Source organism: Doryrhamphus excisus, chromosome 19 (assembly GCF_030265055.1).
Source record: "Doryrhamphus excisus isolate RoL2022-K1 chromosome 19, RoL_Dexc_1.0, whole genome shotgun sequence".
In the NCBI taxonomy this organism is placed as follows: Eukaryota; Metazoa; Chordata; class Actinopteri; order Syngnathiformes; family Syngnathidae; genus Doryrhamphus; species Doryrhamphus excisus.
Genome location: NC_080484.1, coordinates 11,665,688 through 11,683,139, shown reverse-complemented (window position 1 = coordinate 11,683,139; position 17,452 = coordinate 11,665,688). Strand labels below are relative to the sequence as shown.

Here is a 17,452-nt window from a genome sequence, read left to right as displayed (position 1 = left end):
TTATGGATTTTTTTTTAAGACTGTTATTCCCAAAATCTCAGCTTTTTATTTTTTTTTTCTATACCGATATCAACCGATAATTATCACTACGGAAAATTAACACCCCTAAATATTACCTTTGATCCCGATTTCATAGCTGTCTCAGACAATTATGAATGAGTGTTAAAATTATTTGTGTTTTTTTGAGAATAAAACCGCAATTTACATTGCCTTGCACAGGGACATAAGAGGCAGCTGATGCTAGCATAGCAAGCTAACTAGTTAGCCTCTTCGATTTACTTACGCTAAACGTAATATAAATTTGCGACCTTTGTTCTTGTACATTTATGGATTTTTTTTATGACTGTTATTCCTGAAATCTCAGATTTTTAATTTTTTTTCTATACCGATATCAACCGATAATTATCACTACTGAAAATTAAATTACCTTTGACCCCATTTTCATAGCTGTCTCTGACAATTATGAATGAGTGTTAAAATTATTTGAGATTTTGAGAATAAAACCGCAAATCTATGAGAAACAACTCATAATATTACGAGAATTGCAAATTTGTTACTTTTTTTCTCCTCTTTTTTTTTTTTAACCACTTTTATTCTCAAAATCTGTGATGTAATACTCTGTCGTAGAAATGGAGTAGGGGAAGAAAGACAAAGAAGCCAAAAACTGAAATTGTGTACATCTTAACCATTTCCGATGCTCTGTGAAAAAATAAGAGGCAATTTCTTTAGCAGTAATTGCCGATATGGTGTCAAGCCATTTGGCTTCCTGTCACTGAAAAAGGAAGCAATAACACTAAAAACAATCTCCATGATGCTTGTGACCACTGTTCCACCCCGCCAAAGAAATAACGGCGCCAAGCTTATGGGGGTCAATGTGGCGACAACGTGGTGGACTTCCTCTATACGTCTGATCAAGCGTTCACGGCAGCCCGGGCACTGCTCTCCTCCAAGATGGCAAGTGGTGCGTCTTCGCACTCAGGACACGGGATGAAATGTGAAATTAGCCTCCCCCCGCCACCACCTGGCCACGCTCGCTGCTGCGCTCGCTTTCAAGATAATGAATTCTTACAGGCAGAGCCTTTCAAGGCAGCGCCACTTCTCCACACTGCACAGCTGCTACTGAGCGTCCACGCTAGAGAAATGTCTGAAATTGACCTGTTTGGTTGTAAAACAACAAATACATTCCTATATATTTAAAAAAATATATTAATTAGCCACTTTGTGGCTTTTATTGATGACTAGTAAGTCTTATTCATGTCTTAAATCACTTATTTTCTCTTATTATGTTTACTATATTGGGTAATAGGAATGTAAAAGGGACAATAGGGGTCTTATTTCATGTCTAGAGGGCTCTAATAATGTTATAAACCTTAAGCATAAGGTCGTAAACAGGTTTTCTATGCTCTGTCTATGAAAATATTTGATTCATAAATGAGGAATCCTACTGATTCACTTATCTGGAGCTAATTAACTGTGATAAATGAGGGATTACTGTATTATTATTATTATTACAAATTCTGCCTGGCAACAAGCATGATGCATTCACAAACTCTCCGAACATCCCACCTACATCTTTATAATGCGCGTGTTACCGTAATTACACACAAATTACCGTAATTAACCTAATTATAATACAAATTTTAATTATATGACAGCTTTAAATATAATATACAATACAGCAAAAATTGCCATATTTCACATATAGTAGAATATGGTGTACAAAAACTGTGATTAATTGGATTAGAATGTTTTATTTTTTGACAATCTTAAAAGAATCATTCATTTTTACCGCTTATCCTCACGAGGGTCGCGGAGGGTGCTGGAGCCTATCCCAGCTGTCTTCGGGCGAGAGGCGGGGTACACCCTGGACTGGTCGCCAGCCAATCACAGGGCACATATAGACAAACAACCATTCACACTCACATTCATACCTATGGACAATTTAGAGTCGGCAATTAACCTAGCATGTTTTTGGAATGTGGGAGGAAATCGGAGTACCTGGAGAAAACCCACGCATGCACAGGGAGAACTTCACACAGAGATGGCCGAGGGTGGAATTGAACTCGGGTTTCCTAGCTGTGAGGCCTGCGCATTAACCACTTAGTCTTAAAGATAATATACATAAAATACAGCAAAAATGGGCATATGTCACAAATAGTGACAAATGGTGATTAATCACAATTAATTAATTTGAAGTGTGATCAATTTGATTAAAATAATTTGACAGCCTTAAAGATAATATACATAGAATACAGCAAAAATGGGCATATATCACACATATTGGCAAATGGTGATTAATCATGATTAAATAATTTGAAACTGTGATTAATTTGATTAAACATTTACATTATTTGACCGCCTTTGTAATAATAAAAACCCATTTCTAGAGTGTAATTTGTGAATCAGATGATTTAAAAAAAAAAAATCTGTACAAACAACTGTAGGAGTTGCTGGCACCAGCATACAGAAAGATGCTAACAGACTTGCCAACCTTGAAGACATTCTATGAGTAGTCCTCCCTCCCTAACTGCCACACAATAATGTAAAATCACGATGAGAATTCATTGGTTTTGTCCATAGCAGAGGGACAATAGCGTCCAATGTATGCCATGATTTATAAAAAAGCGAACCAATCGAAACACTGAAATGTTCATCCTTCACTCTGTCGCCGCCGTCACCATGGCTTCCTTTTGGGCCTAATTAGCTGCTAATCGCTCCATTTGTTTCACATCAAGTGTCCATAGGATTGTGATAGACCGGCTGACCTGCTGGAAAAACAGCTTCATTTTTTATTCTCCTGTAACCGCAGTCATTTAGGAAATATAGACTTCCGACTGGAGAGGAAGAAAAAGGTCGTCTGTTTCTTTCACATTTTTTTTGTACAATTGGGACATTTTTTTTGGTGTCAGAATCCCCTTCAGTTTCAAACAAAAACTTGATGGAACAAAGTAGGTCAGCTCGCTGCTTTTGAGCAACCTCTGTCAGACGATATAGCCTTGTCTTGTCTTGACAGCGCGGCTGTTGAGTTCAAATGTCGTCTTTTTTTTTTTAAACTATTTTAAATACGTGTCACAAGTGTGCAGAATCTAGCCTTGGAATTTAGACAGTTGAAAAATGGGAACACACAACAATTTACAGCTTACAGCTTGATTTTCAGACGTGTAGCAAAGCCTGCCCTTTTTTTACATTTTTTATTTTTATTCTGTAAATTTTTCTCGCGTTTGGTACTCAGAAACAGGATTGAGGGACCTCCTATTACTTAAAAAGTCACTTTTGCATAAATGGGGGGGACCTTTAAGGCGTCTGATGGCGAACAAGCAAGCTGTACTTCTGAGCAGCCTACATTGCAACGTGGCGTTTAAATATAGACGGTCAGCTGCGTGTCACCCTGACCGAAAGCCATGTCGTCAGCTAGTTTTGCAACGAAACGGCGTAACGTGAGAACGACAATGCGCCGTTGTTCTGAGTCGAGCCCTTGACTGAGACAGATGAGACGTGGCGTTGCGTAACCGTCACTGACGGGACGAGGTCATGCCGGGGCGGGGAGGATTTTTATAACTACAGTATTTTTTTACCCCCCAAAATTTAGGTTGATTTTGGAACGATACAACCTCAGATATCCAGACAGAAGTAACCGAGCATCGCACCGAATGTTGTGCCCATGTTTGAGGTTGAAGCAGCCAAAACGCAAAACACAACCAACATAATGGAGGTGACATTCCTCACATATTACTTGCAATGGGCATGTTGAACGAAGTAATATCTATGCTGATGTACTTCACATCTCGCAATCCTGGAAAGAGTCGTTTTTTGCTCCCTGACTGATCCGAGCGCCTCATTGAAATGCACCGGCCGTATCTCCCCGAGCCAGCGTGTGTGTAATATTTCAGAGCTAGTTTGTAAAGACCTAACGTCCGTGTGTTAATGCGCTCGGCCACACGGAGCTTGAATTTCATTTCATAGCTTTGCCGTTGTGTACAAAGGAGGAAGCAAAAACAAGACGCATTCCTGACACAGCGTGTCTTCCGGATCTTTGCACTTCACGTGTTAGGTGGATTATTTACAGTAAGCACTTCCTGTATAGCGGGCTTTTTTTTTCTGCTCACTATCACACAGATCCACTTTGGAAGCCTGAGGAGATCCTAGGGACATTGTTCACTTCATTTTCAAGCCATTTTGCTTGTGTTTGTATGAATTGGTAAGCTACAGCATAGTAGCTAGTACTTACAATTAGATACTTACAAGATAATATCCATAAAATACAGCAAAATGGGCATATTTCACAAACAGTGGCAAATGGTGATTAATCACAATTAATTAATTTGAAGTGTGATCAATTTGATTAAAAAATAAATATAATATATATATATATATATATATATATATATATATATATATATATATATATATATAATATGATAGTTTCATTCAAATAGGAAAATATATATCACGTTTTAGGGTTAAGTAACAAAGTCCAACTATAAACAATAAGAGAAGCCACAATGTAATCAGGCAAACATAATTAGGCAGTTTGTAGGCTTCCTGGATGATGGAGTCCTTAATGGACGTTGTCGCTTGATTCCATCCTCTCGCAGCTACAGTATGTCACCACTTCCTGGAATGGCTGCAGCCTAAATTAAATGACGGATACAAATTCACGGCCGTTCCAGTGTGCTGCTGGTAAAATCCTGTTGACAAAATACGACAACAGGTCATTCCGGGTGATTCCCACCTGGAAGCGTTGCATGACAGAAGCCGGGGTTCTCAGACCTCAGCTGTGTCCTTATTCAAGCGGAGAGCGCCAATCAATATCAGACGGTCAAAGGATGCGTGACGAGGTCAGTGAGATCGCCCGGCCTGGTCGGCGAGTGTCAAATTGAAGTGAAGAGTGGAGGATGAAGGGTCAATTTGACACAGATAACAAAAATAGGTTTTTATCCCTCTGACTGATCCCTAAACGTTTCAGCCAAATTTCTGCTAGCAAACATTGCCACTGACTGTGAGGATGACAGATAAAATAAATCCAAGTAAATGCAAGTAATATTCATATTTTTTGACTGATTTGACTTAGTCTGGAAAATATGGTCACCTGTCAACATTACATATTTTTGTCAAAATTTTTTGAGACCATTTTTAGAATTAATTGTAATTCTTCTTGAACGACTAGGTGGTACTCAAGTATAGTGGATCTACTGTATGTGAGCTATATTAGCTTTACACACAAATCAACTGTATGTTGTATGTTGCCATATCACTATATTGAATGGTGGTATGTCTTTTGCAATGTAGCGAGCGACACTGTCTGTGAGTGTGCACCATTTTTTCAGTGTTTTGTATTTGTATTTTTTATAAATATTATTTTCCCAGTAAATTAATTAATTAATTAATTAATTTCTTTCTTTTTTTTATTAAAAATCGAGTTTGAGTGGTTAGCACGCAGGCCTCACAGCTCGGAGACCCGGGTTCGATCCCACCCTCGACCATCTCTGTGTGGAGTTTGCATGTTTTCCCCGTGCATGCGTGGGTTTTCTCCGGGTACTTCTCCCAAAAAAAAAAAAAACATGCTAGGTTAATTGGCGACTTGTCCATAGGTATGAATGTGAGTGTGAATGTTTGTTTGTCTATATGTGCCCTGTGATTGGCTGGCAACCAGTCCAGGGTGTACCCCGCCTCTCGCCCGAAGACAGCTGGGATAGGCTCCAGCACCCCCGCGACCCTTGTGAGGATAAGCGGTAGAAAATGAATGAATGAATGATTAATTTCTTTCTTTCTTTTTTATTAAAAATCAAGTTCGAGTGGTTAGCACGCAGACCTCACAGCTAGCTAGAGACCAGGGTTCGATCCCACCCTCGGCCATCTCTGTGTGGAGTTTGCATGTTCTCCCCGTTGCATGCGTGGGTTTTCTCCGGGTACTCCGGTTTCCTCCCACATTCCAAAAACATGCTAGGTTAATTGGCGACTCCAAATTATCCATAGGTATGAATGTGAGTGTGAATGGTTGTTTGTCTATATGTGCCCTGTGATTGGCTAGCGACCAGTCCAGGGTGTACCCCGCCTCTCGCCCGAAGACAGCTGGGATAGGCTCCAGCACCCCCGCGACCCTTGTGAGGAAAAAGCGGTAGAAAATGAATGAATGAATGATTCATTTCTTTCTTTCTTTTTTATTAAAAATCAAGTTCGAGTGGTTAGCACGCAGACCTCACAGCTAGCTAGAGACCCGGGTTCGATCCCACCCTATGCCATCTCTGTGTGGAGTTTGCATGTTCTCCCCGTGCATGCGTGGGTTTTCTCCGGGTACTCCTCCCAAAAAAATAACATGCTAGGTTAATTGGCGACTCCAAATTGTCCATATATGAATGTGAGTGTGAATGGTTGTTTGTCTATATGTGCCCTATGATTGGCTCGCGACCAGTCCGGGGTGTACCCCGCCTCTCGCTCAAAGACAGATGGGATAGGCTCCAGCACCCCCTGCGACCCTCGTGAGGATAAGCGGTAGAAAATGAATGAATGAAAAAATACCCCAAAATAATTTCCGTAAAGTCACCTAACAAGGATAAGCAGTCCAACAAATATTTCTTTGTTGGTAAAGTTATTGTTATTAAACGCTGAGATGTTAAGTTAACAAAATGTGGGTAAATAAAAATGGTATTTCTTGTATTTCTGCTGGTCCGAATCAACGTCACACTGATTGATTGGCGGTCCGAGTGTCCTCAGGCGGGCTCATTTCCTGCCGCTTGACTACGTAATGAGGTCTGGTCCGAGGTCTGCCTTTTCTTTCTCCGACATCTGTTGGGAAACGGCCCAGACGGCCGGTTTTCGGCGCCAAGAGCCTCGTCTGCCCGGCTTGACAGGAATGCCTGAAGGGGCTTTAAGGGCACGAGATGGACAGCATCAAGTGTTTATCGCGCAGACACCATTGCGGCCCCCGCGGTATCTCTGTGACCCGCAAATGGGATGGAACTACTAGGTGCAGGCCGGTATCGAGAGTAGGTTAAGAGGCTCACATCAATCATGCTCAATCGTATCGCTTATCTGCTTGGAAGCACGTTGCTGCTGCCTTCAGGACCAAGGAGTTCTCAGTAACCACTAAGTGCTGCAATGCATGCAAAGGAAAGGCTTTCACATAGTTGGGAACACAAGACGGGATTTTTAAATCATTTGACAGATTTGTGTCGCTGTTCATGCAGTGATTGGTCGTTTCTTTCAACTTTCTTCTTGTAACTTTTCTTCCAGCAACAACTTTTTTTGTTTGTTTCTCATCATTCATTCATTCATTTTCCACCGCTTTTTCCTCACGAGGGTCGCGGGGGTGCTGGAGCCTATCCCAGCTGTCTTCGGGCGAGAGGCGGGGTACACCCTGGACTGGTCTCCAGCCAATCACAGGGCACAATATAACATAAATAAAACATAAAAATAATTTACTTACTTTATTGTTTGATTTGATATTATTTCCATTATTTTGCATTATTTTTGCAGGCCACATCAAATGATGTAGTGAGCCGAATCTGGCATTGGACCCATTTTTTTTAAGTTAATAATATATTTAATTCAATTTGTGAGGCTCAATGCCGCAAAAATTAGAATGTTTTATTTTTTGACAATCTTAAAAGAATCATTCATTCATTTTCTACAGTATATCCTCACAAGGGTCGCAGAGGGTGCTGGAGCCTGTCCCAGCTGCGGGATACACCCTGTACTGGTCGCCAGCCAATCACAGGGCACATATAGACAAACAACCATTCACACTCACATTCATACCTATGGACAATTTGGAGTCGCCAATTAACATGCATGTTTTTTTTGGAATGTGGGAGGAAACCGGAGTACCCGGAGAAAACCCACACATGCACAGAACATGCAAACTCCACACAGAGATGACCGAATCGAACCCTGGTCCTCCTAGCTGTGAGGTCTGCGCGCTAACCACTCGACCGCCGTGCCGCCCTGTTTCTCATCATATTACAACTTTTAAGAGCAGTATGGCTTTCCAACACCCAAATCTTAGGTTAAGAGCACATTTACTCATTTTTTCACTTTTTATTATTTCTATCAGAAGTCCTTATAGTAGTAAAAGTAGAATTGAAATACATACTGTATATAATCCAGAAGACAGCCCTGATACCTGGGAAGTGTCATTGTAGGCAACACGGAATCTTCATAGCAAATGCCAAAGGGTTTAGTACTAACAAATGTGACAGTGAAAAATGACTCCCATATGGTGCCTTCATGGACAGGCTCCAGGCTTGCTTGGCTTCTACCCTGTCATGTGGACAAAGAGGAAACGGTTCAAGCTTTGTCCAAATAATCTTTAGTGTGGTCCAAACCAGTGTGACGACGAGGGAAGTTATTTGACGTTTGAACCAATATGAGGATTTCCGGTTGTGTGATATGGCATAAATTGATCTAAGCGGACCGGATCTATGCGTACAGTATGTGGTAACGTGTCGACACATGAGAGCAAGGACTTTTCTGCAGTAAAGGGATATATATGAAATATATATGAAATGCATATAAATAATGAATGAAAGGGGTAAATGAACATTTAAGGTTCCTGAAGGCGTGATTCTTGACAGGACTGGAAACAGGAAGATGGTGGTGGTTGATGTGGCTGCCACATCCTGTCTTTGGGAATAGGCGAAGTTAAAAGTAACCTTAAATGTTCATTTATGCCTTTCATTCTGCATTCATATACATTTGGAATTGTTTTTGTGCTTGTTAGTGGTGAGCAAAACCGTTCATTTCAGTGAACCGGATCACTACGGTTCATTCAGTAAAAAGATTCGTTCATTTTGGGCATTTCGGGCAATTTGTTGTTAGCCTATGATCTCCCCCTGGGCATAGACCAGGTCAGCCATGTCGAGTCAGTCCGTTCACTCATGTACACATTCGTTCCGACTCAACAGCGCAACAACACGTACCTTGAAATCAGAAGTATTATGACAGCCTTCCGGATCCGAGCTTCTCAGCTTCCTGGTACAGCGTTACGACCCCGGACCGATTGACCCGGTCAATTGCTCGGTCTCGGACTTTCAGTCAGCTAACACCACCCACCCACAGAGCGAGGCACGACGATAGGATAAGACAGGCAAAAGAACTCGTTCCTTCCGTTCACAAAAAATAACTAGTTCTTTTGACCCGTTCGTTCATGACTGACACACCACTGGTGCTTGTAAAACTATAAAAAAGTTTTTAGTTGTTGACGTCATAGCCGCTTTGTTTGGCTAACTAATAGGATGCGAACAAGGGAGGCTGTTTTGTAATAATCAAAAAAAGTTGGTCTCTATTGTACGCTAACCAAAGAACACATGCAAACCGAGGCAAAATTATCACCTAAATTGTAAGCATCAACGGAAAAACATGTTAACCAGGGCGGACGCTAACCGAGGTTTAGCCTGTTGTTGTCACTTTAACTGATTCCAGTAGCAGCCTTTAACCCAACAGGCGAACTAATGCTAACTATTAGCTTCAGCTCAGTCGTTCGTCAAGGTCACATCGTTTTGAAAAAGTCAGCACGATGTTTGTTTCTGAATCATCAGCTAGTTTCCTGCTCAGAAAAAGTCCGTCCCGCGTTGTGGTCCCCCGAGTGGATTAGCAGACGTTATCAGCGACAGCACACTCTTCCTTGGCCTCGGCCAGTGACAACCCTCTGGAGGGGTTGTGTGGTCATTTAAAAAAAAAAAACATCTAAAAGACTTTTCTTGCTCAATATATTCATAGTCAGTTGTCTTCCGTGTGTTCAGCTAACCCTCCGGTGGACTCAAGTAAGTGGACTAATTTATAGACGCTATTACAAAAACTTGGTAGGTTTTGTGTCATGGAAGAAAGTCAAATCAATAACTGTTTTAAATGAATACGGTTCGTCTGTCAAACTAGGAACCGGGAAGGATTTATGGACTGTAATATAAGCGGCAGCCGGGAGCAATGGAGCTCCTCACGCGTCAATCCTGATTTCTTCTGTGGTTTGCCATTGAAACTATTCATAATTCAACCAGAATAACGTCATTAAAGCTCAGGTTTTTCAGATTACATGGAATCCAAAATACATACCACTAAACAACCAAATACATAATTCAGAAGACTGCCCTGATACCTGGGAAGTGTCATTGTAGGCGTCATGGAATCTTCATCGCAAATGTCAAAGGGTTTAGTGCTAAGAAACGTGACGGTGAAAAATGACTCCCATATGGTGCCTTCATGGACGGGCTGCACTACACGCTTGCTTGGTTTCTGTGTTGCACAAAAAGGAAAGATTTGTCCATAAAGTGGTCGTGTGATTTGGCACCAATATACGTCCAGGCGTTTGACAACATCATGAGTAAGCTCATCACGCGATATTTGTGGGAACATGTCGGCACATGAGTGCGGGAACTTTACCGTAGTAAATGAAAAAACATGGACATAATGAATCTGATTGGCTTTTTATGAACACTAAATGCAAAACAGTTTTTGATGCACTGAACATTCTGTTCTTCATTTAATAGGACAGAGACACTTAGGTCCGTATCTGCTTATCCAGCATTTTTTGGCAGCAGAAAGCCAAGGAAAAATCCTTGCTTGCCATTTTGGATCAACTGACTGTTAGTTACAGCTGCAATGACCCTCCCCTTTTCTCTTTAATCACCATTGTTTGCTCGGGAAGAGAAGCTAACAAGCTAAATAGTCTACAAGATATATGGTTCCTCACAGTAGTTGACTTCACGTCACAGACCCAACCCTGATGAGGAGCTATTAAAGCAGAGGTGTCCAAAGTGTGGCACAGGGGCTGGTTGGGGTTCGTAGCCCATTTTTTATTTTACACTAAAAAATATACAGTAGGGCGGCACGGCGGTCTAGTGGTTAGCACACAGACCTCACAGCTAAGAGACCAGGGTTCAATTCCACCCTTGGCCATCTCTGTGTGGAGTTTGCATGTTCTCCCCGTGCATGCGTGGGTTTTCTCCGGGTACTCCGGTTTCCTCCCACATTCCAAAAACATGCTAGGTTAATTGGCCACTCCAAATTGTCCATACGTACGTATGAATGTGAGTGTGAATGGTTGTTTGTCTATATGTGCCCTGTGATTGGCTGGCGACCAGTCCAGGGTCCTCTGGCCCAAAGACAGCTGGGATAGGCTCCAGCATCCCCCGCGACCCTCGTGAGGATAAACGGTAGAAAATGAATGAATGAATGAATAAAATATACAGTATACGGCAAAAATATGAAAAGTCGATGAAGAAGAGAACAAGTTGAAATGTTGATACCATACCAATAATTAATAATAACACAAAGCATGCTAATTAAATATGTTTCACATCCTTTTACACAGGAAAAAAAGTATGCAGCTCTCCAGTGCTGGCAGCACTCATGCAGCCCCAGACCATGACACCAAGCCACAATTATGTATTGGCAACAACGACAAAAATGTGTGTGTTGAGTCATTTTCAGGGGCTATACTACTTTATACTGCTATACAAGCTGTACACTAGCTACACCAAAGATCTGTACTATATAGATATTTATATAAGTTTGCTTCCTATAGTATTTTCCCTTGGATATACTGTATTTGGTCCTAAAAAGACATCTCCCCCCACTAATATGGACACATGGGAAGTAGATTACTCCCCCCCCTTTCCTTTAGCTTGCCCCTCTTTCCACTCACCACAAAGAAGCAAATTTTTCACTTTCGACGCCCCTCCAACCCCACCACCACTTCCACCCCTCTTCCTACTGCACACGCTCCAGTCAGTCACTCAGAGCCTAATAGTGTGAGCGTGTGTTTGCATTTGTTACCTCAAACGGTAAAAGAAAGTTCTCTCTGACCCTGTTAGTCTTTTGTCTTGGCCGGAAAATTGGACGTAGCGGAGTAGCAGCAGTGGAGGAAATAAAGATTGGTAAGTTTGCTTTCCGCTCATTGAGCAAGGTGCATGTCTTTGTGGTTGGAAATGATTTCTTTTAGCGTGTTGTCCTTTTTGCTTTCAAAGAGAATAGAAAGTGAAGCTGTGAAGCCAAAGACCTCACAATTCAGCTTCAGTTAAAAAGCTAAATAAAAAGCAAAACACAAGCTGTAATGACGGACTTTCCGCTCTGGCGTGACTTTAGAGCAGAGGCAAGCACCTCTTGGTATTATTACGTTTGATAATTTGCTTATGTATGTACTTATTAAAATCCGAAGTCAAGGTGCCATCAAAAATTTCAGTATGCAACCATTTAGTTTTTTGTTTATGTAATATAACATAAATTCATTCATTCATTTTCTACCGCTTATCCTCACAAGGGTCGCAGGGGTGCTGGAGCCTATCCCAGCTGTCTTCGGGCAAGAGGCGGGTTACACCCTGGACTGGTCGCCAGCCAATCACAGGGCACAATATAACATAAATTCATTCATTCATTCATTTTCTACCGCTTATCCTCACGAGGGTCGCGGGGATGCTGGAGCCTATCCCAGCTGTCTTTGGGCGAGAGGTGGGGTACACCCTTGACTGGTCGCCAGCCAATCACAGGGCACAATATAACAAATTCATTCATTCATTCATTCATTTTCTATCGCTTATCATCATGAGGGTCGCGGGGGTGCTGGAGTCTATCCCAGCTGTCTTCGGGCGAGAGGCAGGGTACACCTTGGACTGGTGGCCAGCCAATCACAGGGCACAATATAACATAAATTCATTCATTTTCTCCCGCTTTTTCCTCACGAGGGTCGCGGGGGTGCTAGAGCCTATCCCATCTGTCTTCGGGCGAGAGGCGGGGTACACCCTGGACTGGTCGCCAGCCAATCACAGGGCACATATAGACAAACAACCATTCACACTCACATTCATACCTATGGACAATTTGGAGTCGCCAATTAACCTAGCATGTTTTTGGAATGTGGGAGGAAACCGGAGTACCCGGAGAATACCCACGCATGCACGGGGAGAACATGCAAACTCCATACAGAGATGGCCGAGGGTGGAATTGAACCCTCATCTCCTAGCTGTGAGGTCTGCGCGCTAACCACTCGACCGCCGTGCCGCCTCAATAGGAATTGAGCAATATGATTCATTAAAAATATCAATTACTCACACAAATTAATTTCACCAGGCATATTCTAGCATGAATAGCATGTAGCCCGAAGCGCATGGTGACACGTGTAGCATGGAAATATATCCCTGTATTGTGTCTGTCAGGCCTTTTTCAATGGTGAGTACTTTTGCTTCATTTTAGTTTAACTTCACTTCTTTTTACACTTGCATAGTTGACTTCCCGATGGTTTTTTAAAGCAAACTAGGCCAGTGCAGACATCCAATGTGTTCTGGCATCGATGAGGGTTACCACTGCATTGGCTGCGACGAGACCTGCTTCATGTTTTCACACACATACTTCCAACTTCCAACAGATGTTGAGAAGAAGACACGTGGCGCTGCAGTAGGGACCGCCACCTCCTTTGACATTTAACAAAAGTCAAAAAGTGAATCCGTGCCCCCCCCAACCATACTAGACGGGGTCTCTTTATGTCTCCAAAAGTAACAAAGCGATGCTGTCAAGTTTTTTTTTTTTTTTTTTTTTACAGCCCTTCCGTGACATAACTCGGCATCTGCTAAGCCAGGCACAGGGTTTAATGTTTTGGGCAGACTGCCTTTTTACAGTGACCAGTGTTGGAAGAAAAACATATAAAAAGACAGATACTTCATCATAAATAGGGCTAAATTATTATAGACAAAAATTAGAGACATTTTTGAGTTTGTGAAAACATAAGCATGTACATCCATGTACCGCTTATTTTCATTAGGGTTGCGGTGCCCTTAGGTATGCTGGAGCCTATCCCAGCTGATACCCTGGACTGGTAGCCAGCCATTGGCAAGGAACATACAGACAAACCTCCATTCACACTCACTAAAATGTTCTCCCCCCATTCCGTGTGGAAGTGGTGCGTTTTGGGCTTTTTTTGTCCTTCTTACCGATGCCATTGGAGAAATTTTTAGAAGAAATAAAATTGAAACTATAGTGACTATAGGGATGTTATTTCATGTTTACAGGGCTCTAATCATGGCAAAAACCGTATTTAGAAAGTTATACACATGTTTTATGTGCTGTAACTATGAAAATATTTTGTGTATTAATATGGAGTCTGAGGCTGCATGGCGACCGAGTGGTTAGCGCGCAGGCCACAGAGCTAGGAGTCGCGAGTTCGATTCCTTCCTCGGCCATCTCTGTGTGGAGTTTGCATGTTCTCCCCGTGCATGCGTGGGTTTTCTCCGGGTACTCCGGTTTCCTCCCACATTCCAAAAACATGCTAGGTTAATTGGCCACTCCAAATTGTCCATAGGTATGAATGTGAGTGTGAATGGTTGTTTGTCTATATGTGCCCTGTGATTGGCTGGCGACCAATCCAGGGTGTACCCCGCCTCTCGCCCCAAGACAACTGGGATAGGCTCCAGCACCCCCGCGACCCTTGTGAGGAAAAAGCGGTAGAAAATGAATGAATGAATGAATGAATGAATGTTTGCTAGGCTTGTCGCTGACAGAGTTGTCGCTGACAGCTCCCTCTGCTGGTGTCAACCAGGGAGACCAGGTTAAAAGGCATCAGGAACATTATTCCCAGTCACTAACCTCTTCTTCTTTATTGCAGGCTACCATGTGGCGTTGGTGGATGCCCGTTATTGTGGTCTTGGTTTCCGTGGCAACCCCAACAATCTGCCAAAGTGGGGACGGCGATTACGGATCAGGCTTTGACATTTACCCCTCGTTAACGGCCACTGATGGACCATTGCGATCCATCGCTGATGAGCCTGCCAGGGTGAAAAACAACCCAACCTCCGCCGACGTGTCCGCTCCGCCCCCGCAAGAGGAGACATGCGCTGTCCGCTTCAGCACCAGGGGCGTTTCTGCCCGAAGGCTGAAGGCCCAGAAAGAGCAGCTGGCATATCTGCAGGCGCTCCATCACGCCAACAAGGCGGTGATTGAGAACCTTGAGCAGTACGTCGGGGCCGAGCTGGGAGATCAGAGCTACGAGGAGGTGATCCAGGCCAACATGGTGGGCATCCAGGAGGACCACAAAAGCTGCCGCGAGGTGACGGAGAAGGCAGAGGAAGACCTGGAGAAGCAGCTGGAGGGTGAGGTGTTGGACACCCTTGCTGGGATGCAGAAGTAAGTAGGGAAACGTGTATTTTCTGTTAGCATATCAAAACAGTTCTCAGATAGTATGCTAACATACACATGCTAACATGCAATGGCAATTTTCTCGTGAAATTCCTACTTTTTTCCACATGTGATTGCGTTATTTTATGGATACAGGATTCGTGACGGGTCCCTGGCTTTTGAGGAGATGCTTCGGGCGGCGTCTGACGTGGCCGGTCGCCTGGAGAGCTCGTCACAGGCCCTTCATGCTTCTTTCACCCGGAAACTGAGAGACATGGTTCAAGCCCGTGGCTAAGACATGCATATCCCCCCTCACTCTGTAGTATCCTTCATTGAACAGAATAGGACCTCATTGTGGAATGAAGAGCGTAGTATCTTCATGGGAATAATATGCAGTTAGGGGTGTTTATGGATTTTATGGACCAGTCTTCAGTCATAATGGCCTACTCGTCTCCTCCAGAGGAAGCTGAGGATGGTCCATCTGCTTCCAGGGTTGCAAAGGACGCCGGACAACACTTGCTGTGACTTGTCATTAAACTTGACTGTAACTTTAACTGCAGGTCATTTTGAAAGGTCTTTTTACGGTGTATACATACACCACTTCATGAGGTACACCCACATTATCATATCATATCTCCCCCAAAACGCCATCATAATAACAATTATTTCTAATATGTTGGTCATTTAGCTACAAGAGAGGGTCCACAATATTAGAAACACACCTCAATGCCTTTCAGTGTTCCATATTGTTGACATAGAATGCTAATGTTTTCATATACTGGGCTTGTATTTGGTTGAATTAGACATTGATTAGGTTGTGCGGGTGTACCTAATGAAGTGACTGGTGAGTGTATATTGTGGATGATTGACACCTCGGGCTGTTTAATGGGTACAAATAAGCATGTATGCGAAGGATTGGAGTTAATAAACAACAGTAAGTATTAGTATAGCCTGTCTATGTCACACATCCATCCATGGATTTGTGTGTGTGTGTGTGTGTGTGTGTGAGAGAGAGAGAGAGAGGGAGAAGGGTGGGAGAAAGGAGGAGTAACACAGCAAGGAGGCGGGACTGTGCAGCATCAGACAAAATAAGAGCAGTACTCGCATGTGCTCCTCAAAAGTGCAGCCTGTCTGTTTCATTTTGCTGCGTTGTGCAAATATTTGGATTATATTGATCAGCCTGGACTTATGATGTGCTTTCTTGACTTCATGTATGCAATATTACAGCAGATGTGATGATGATGATGGACCAGCCCGGATCATGTGAAAAGTTATTACAGTCTTCCTGAAGCACCGGATGACATGCTTGAAATGTCCCCCAGCTGCAAAGATGACACATTTTGTGCGCTCAGATAACTTTGGGATTTTTCACTGGTCTTTGTGCCGAAATGGAACGGAACCACCTGTTCTCAGCGAGGATGGCTTCCCTCTGCTCGCTGCTCTTCTACCAGGCAGGTCAGCGAACGCATCATATCATCACACCTCATGCCATTTCTCACTCAGAAATGTCAATGTTTTTTATTTGGTGTTATTAAGAAACTACAACACATAATATGACATTTTGATAGCTACGTCCTGTCTTTATGCCACTAAAAGAGATAGTACAGTAGTTCAGAATTGAATGCAAATATGATGAAATTGTAATTCACAGACTTTGCCTCTAGGTAGAGTAGCTAATGGAGTGTATGGCTTCCTAACATTGTGGAAAATACCAGGAAATGGCAGCAATTCAGCATATCAAAATCTATATAAAACACAAATACAGCCACTTCATTACCTGACTTTAATTAGTATTCACATAAAATAATGATAAATCATAAGAATAATGGAGTCGGATGTGTCTGGTAAAAAATAATTTTATGATACTATGCAATTAATTTTCATTTTTATTTTGTGAGGCTGCATGGTGTTTGAGTGGTTAGCACGCAGGTCTCACAGCTAGGAGACCCGAGTTCAATTCCACCCTTGGCCATCTCTGTGTGGAGTCTGCATGTTCTCCCCGTGCATGCATGGGTTACATGCTAGGTTAATTGGCGACTCCAAATTGTCCATAGGTATGAATGGGAGTGTGAATGGTTGTTTGTCTATATGTGCCCTGTGATTCAAAATTCAATAGTGTAGGGATGTCCGATATTGGCTCTCCGATTTCCGATACCGATATGTGTACATGACATATCTCCTGTGGTGGAATGAACACATATTTGTTGTATACAGCATTTTTTTAATATTGGTATTCCTGATTGGGAAAAAATGTGATACCGATATCAAGCGATTTTTATGCTGATATCGGGCCGATAATTACCGGGCATCCCTAGTATATATAGTAAATGGTAAAAAGGCTCATCAAAATTCAAAT

The 17,452-nt window shown here is 42.6% G+C and overlaps 2 protein-coding genes and 1 long non-coding RNA gene across 3 annotated transcripts in view; all 3 read left to right on the top strand.

The window, feature by feature from the left end:
* The window catches only part of LOC131106813 (uncharacterized), a 29,609-nt gene extending 22,079 nt beyond the window's left edge, over positions 1-7,530 (top strand). The window contains exon 4 of the long non-coding RNA XR_009120143.1: positions 7,477-7,530. This is a non-coding gene — a long non-coding RNA (uncharacterized LOC131106813). The remainder of the gene's footprint in view (positions 1-7,476) is intronic.
* A 2,177-nt stretch (positions 7,531-9,707) lies between these two features.
* si:ch211-142k18.1 (uncharacterized) lies at positions 9,708-16,132 on the top strand. The gene is made up of 3 exons (XM_058056253.1): positions 9,708-9,761; positions 14,588-15,105; positions 15,253-16,132. The coding sequence occupies exons 2-3, from the start codon at positions 14,594-14,596 to the stop codon at positions 15,389-15,391; spliced, it is 651 nt and encodes a 216-aa protein (XP_057912236.1). The 5' UTR covers positions 9,708-9,761; positions 14,588-14,593; the 3' UTR covers positions 15,392-16,132.
* Positions 16,132-17,452, top strand: part of chrna2b (cholinergic receptor, nicotinic, alpha 2b (neuronal)) — an 11,734-nt gene continuing 10,413 nt past the window's right edge. Inside the window, exon 1 of the mRNA XM_058056252.1 lies at positions 16,132-16,551. Within this exon, the coding sequence (XP_057912235.1) occupies positions 16,485-16,551 (67 nt within the window). The 5' untranslated portion in view covers positions 16,132-16,484. The remainder of the gene's footprint in view (positions 16,552-17,452) is intronic.

Coding starts and splice junctions, on each gene's coding strand:
- si:ch211-142k18.1 (XM_058056253.1), top strand. CDS start 14,594: ATGTGGCGTTGGTGGATGCCCGTTATTGTGGTCTTGGTTTCCGTGGCA. Junction 15,106..15,252: donor ACCCTTGCTGGGATGCAGAA/GTAAGTAGGGAA, acceptor TTATGGATACAG/GATTCGTGACGGGTCCCTGG.